At 41.9% G+C, this 2,120-nt stretch overlaps 1 protein-coding gene across 10 annotated transcripts in view; it reads right to left on the bottom strand.

The window, feature by feature from the left end:
• Nucleotides 1-360: 360 nt before the first annotated feature.
• LOC138008698 (kappa-type opioid receptor-like) overlaps nt 361-2,120 on the bottom strand; it is a 29,512-nt gene continuing 27,752 nt past the window's right edge. For all 10 annotated transcript variants that reach the window (XM_068856006.1, XM_068856009.1, XM_068856011.1 and 7 more), the window contains one exon: nt 361-2,120. This exon is cut by the window's right edge and continues 330 nt beyond it. In XM_068856006.1, coding sequence (XP_068712107.1) covers nt 1,270-2,120 — 851 coding nt within the window. In that variant the 3' untranslated portion in view covers nt 361-1,269.

Below are 2,120 nucleotides of genomic sequence, written 5' to 3'. Positions count from 1 at the left end.
TACATTTTGGATTTAGTTGCTCATATCTCAAACCGAACTTGGTGACCCCCATTTTATGAAAAATGATTCAAAGGCCACGATAAAACTTTCAGCAAAGTTTAAAAAAAGTCTGTTCAGCGGATTCAGGGCCGCCTTAAAAAAATCAAAGAATTAAGGTGGCTCTGAATCCGCCAGACAGAATCTTTTTAAATGTTGCAGAAAGTTTCATCTTGCCTTTCCAATTACTTTTCAGAAATAACAAATAGAGGTCATCGAAATCGTTTTTGAGATACAAGCAATTAAAGACAAAGTAAAGGGTGTTATTACAGGGCTTGCCTGTTGCTACGGTGACATATGACGTCACAATAATGACTGTATCTTGTTTAGCAATAATTCGTGTTTCATTTGGTACCACAATATTTCTAATACATGATACAACGTTGTGGTGCCGATCCTTCTAATAAGAGCGTCACTGTTGAAACTGGTTTGAGGCACCTTACTATATTGCCTTATGTTTCCATTGCAAACTGCTTGGGTAGCAAATAAATATAACTTGCTTGTTTATAAAGGTTCCAGTTAAAAGCAAAAAAAAAAAAAACAGATACCACGCGTGTAAACTGTCTTTCCCTCTTGAATTTACAACAAACGCATCTCCGCGCTTCATAGAAAAGCGCTCGAATTTGCAATGTAGTCTGCAGTTTTTCTGATCGAAGTCTATTTAATTTCACAAAAAATATTCTCCCCCAAGAATCTTCAAATGTTCGTTATTTCCCCGAAAAAAATTTGTTCAAAATTTTCTTGAGCGATACTTGCCCGTTTATGGAAGTAGACGCTCGAAATTTCCGGATAACAACAACAAAGGCGCGCAATGTCAAGTGGGTGGGTCAGATTCTTTAAGGGGCTAGACATGGGGCCTATGGTTTATAGTTGTTATAAAAGACTCAAGTATTAAGCCGTTTTTGTCTCAGTTATTTTAAGACCGTCAGTCTTGGTTCGGTCAAGTATTTCAACCGACGACCTTGAAAGAAGTCCTCCAATGCTCCTACTAACTAGGAAATCTGGTCACAAAATCCCGATACTGGCGCTCGACAAGTCAGCCCTTGGATATTTGTTGTGACAAACGGTACGCCAGTTTGTTTATCTGAACTGTAGACATTTGTGGGCGAGGATTCCGATCAATTTACTTAAGTTAAAGGCCCGTATCTGGCTGAGTTATCACTTTTTTCCTCCACGAGGGAATGAAACTAGGAAAGATACGGATTCAAGCAGTGGTTGCTTCGGCGATTTTCCTCACAGTTGATGATCATTGCAACTACGTTCCTCTCTCCTTTGTTCTCCTGGTGAGCGGCTCAGCATATTTATATCATGCGCGTCGCACTTTCCATCCGCATCGTGGACTCCGCCTTTGTAGGTGGCACCGTGCCTAAACGACCAGAAAGAAGAAGCTGCACTCTTTCGTTGACTACGGCGACGCGAAAAGTTTTCCCTAAGCCGGGACAAGCGCATTTCAAATCGCTTTCTTTTCTGGTAGAAGTCGCATTGATTCATAACTTTTCTAAATTCTCTGCGAAAGTTTTGGCTTAGTAAGATGTACAAGAATGGGTCGATGGCGCTGTTGGTGTGAGAGACCCACAGAAGCAGAGGGTAGACATAATTTGGTATTGTCCTTGAAAAATCTTCGTGGAAAACGGCAATGTAGTGGGCCACGTGAGCTGGAAACCAGCAGACAGCGAAGGTTGCAACTATCATGACAAGCACTTTGATAACTTTACGTTTCGATCTCTCCACTGCTGCTGAACGAGAACAAGTTTTGGCGTCACCAGGAATCTTACGATGATACAGTTTACAACCAACAAGCGTATACAGCACAGTAATAGCAAGAAGGGGCAGCAAATAGAGAACGGCGAAAAGGAACATATAGTACACTTTGGAAAACGTTGCGGTTGTGTGTGGATTTTCTCCGAAGTTCATCTCGCAATACCATTCACCATCGGGAATCGTCTGAAAGATGACAAGCGCTGGGCTCATGAGGATTGCTGAGCAGATCCATATGGTTGTAGTCATGACAACAGGTCTACGAAACACTTGTCCCTGAAGGGGACGGAACACGGCAAAGAATCGGTCCACAGAGACCATAAGGA

The sequence above is a fragment of the Montipora foliosa genome, chromosome 6 (assembly GCF_036669935.1).
Source record: "Montipora foliosa isolate CH-2021 chromosome 6, ASM3666993v2, whole genome shotgun sequence".
Classification (NCBI taxonomy): Eukaryota; Metazoa; Cnidaria; class Anthozoa; order Scleractinia; family Acroporidae; genus Montipora; species Montipora foliosa.
Note: the sequence above shows the minus strand (reverse complement) of the source record. Positions and strands in the feature narration are given on the sequence as shown.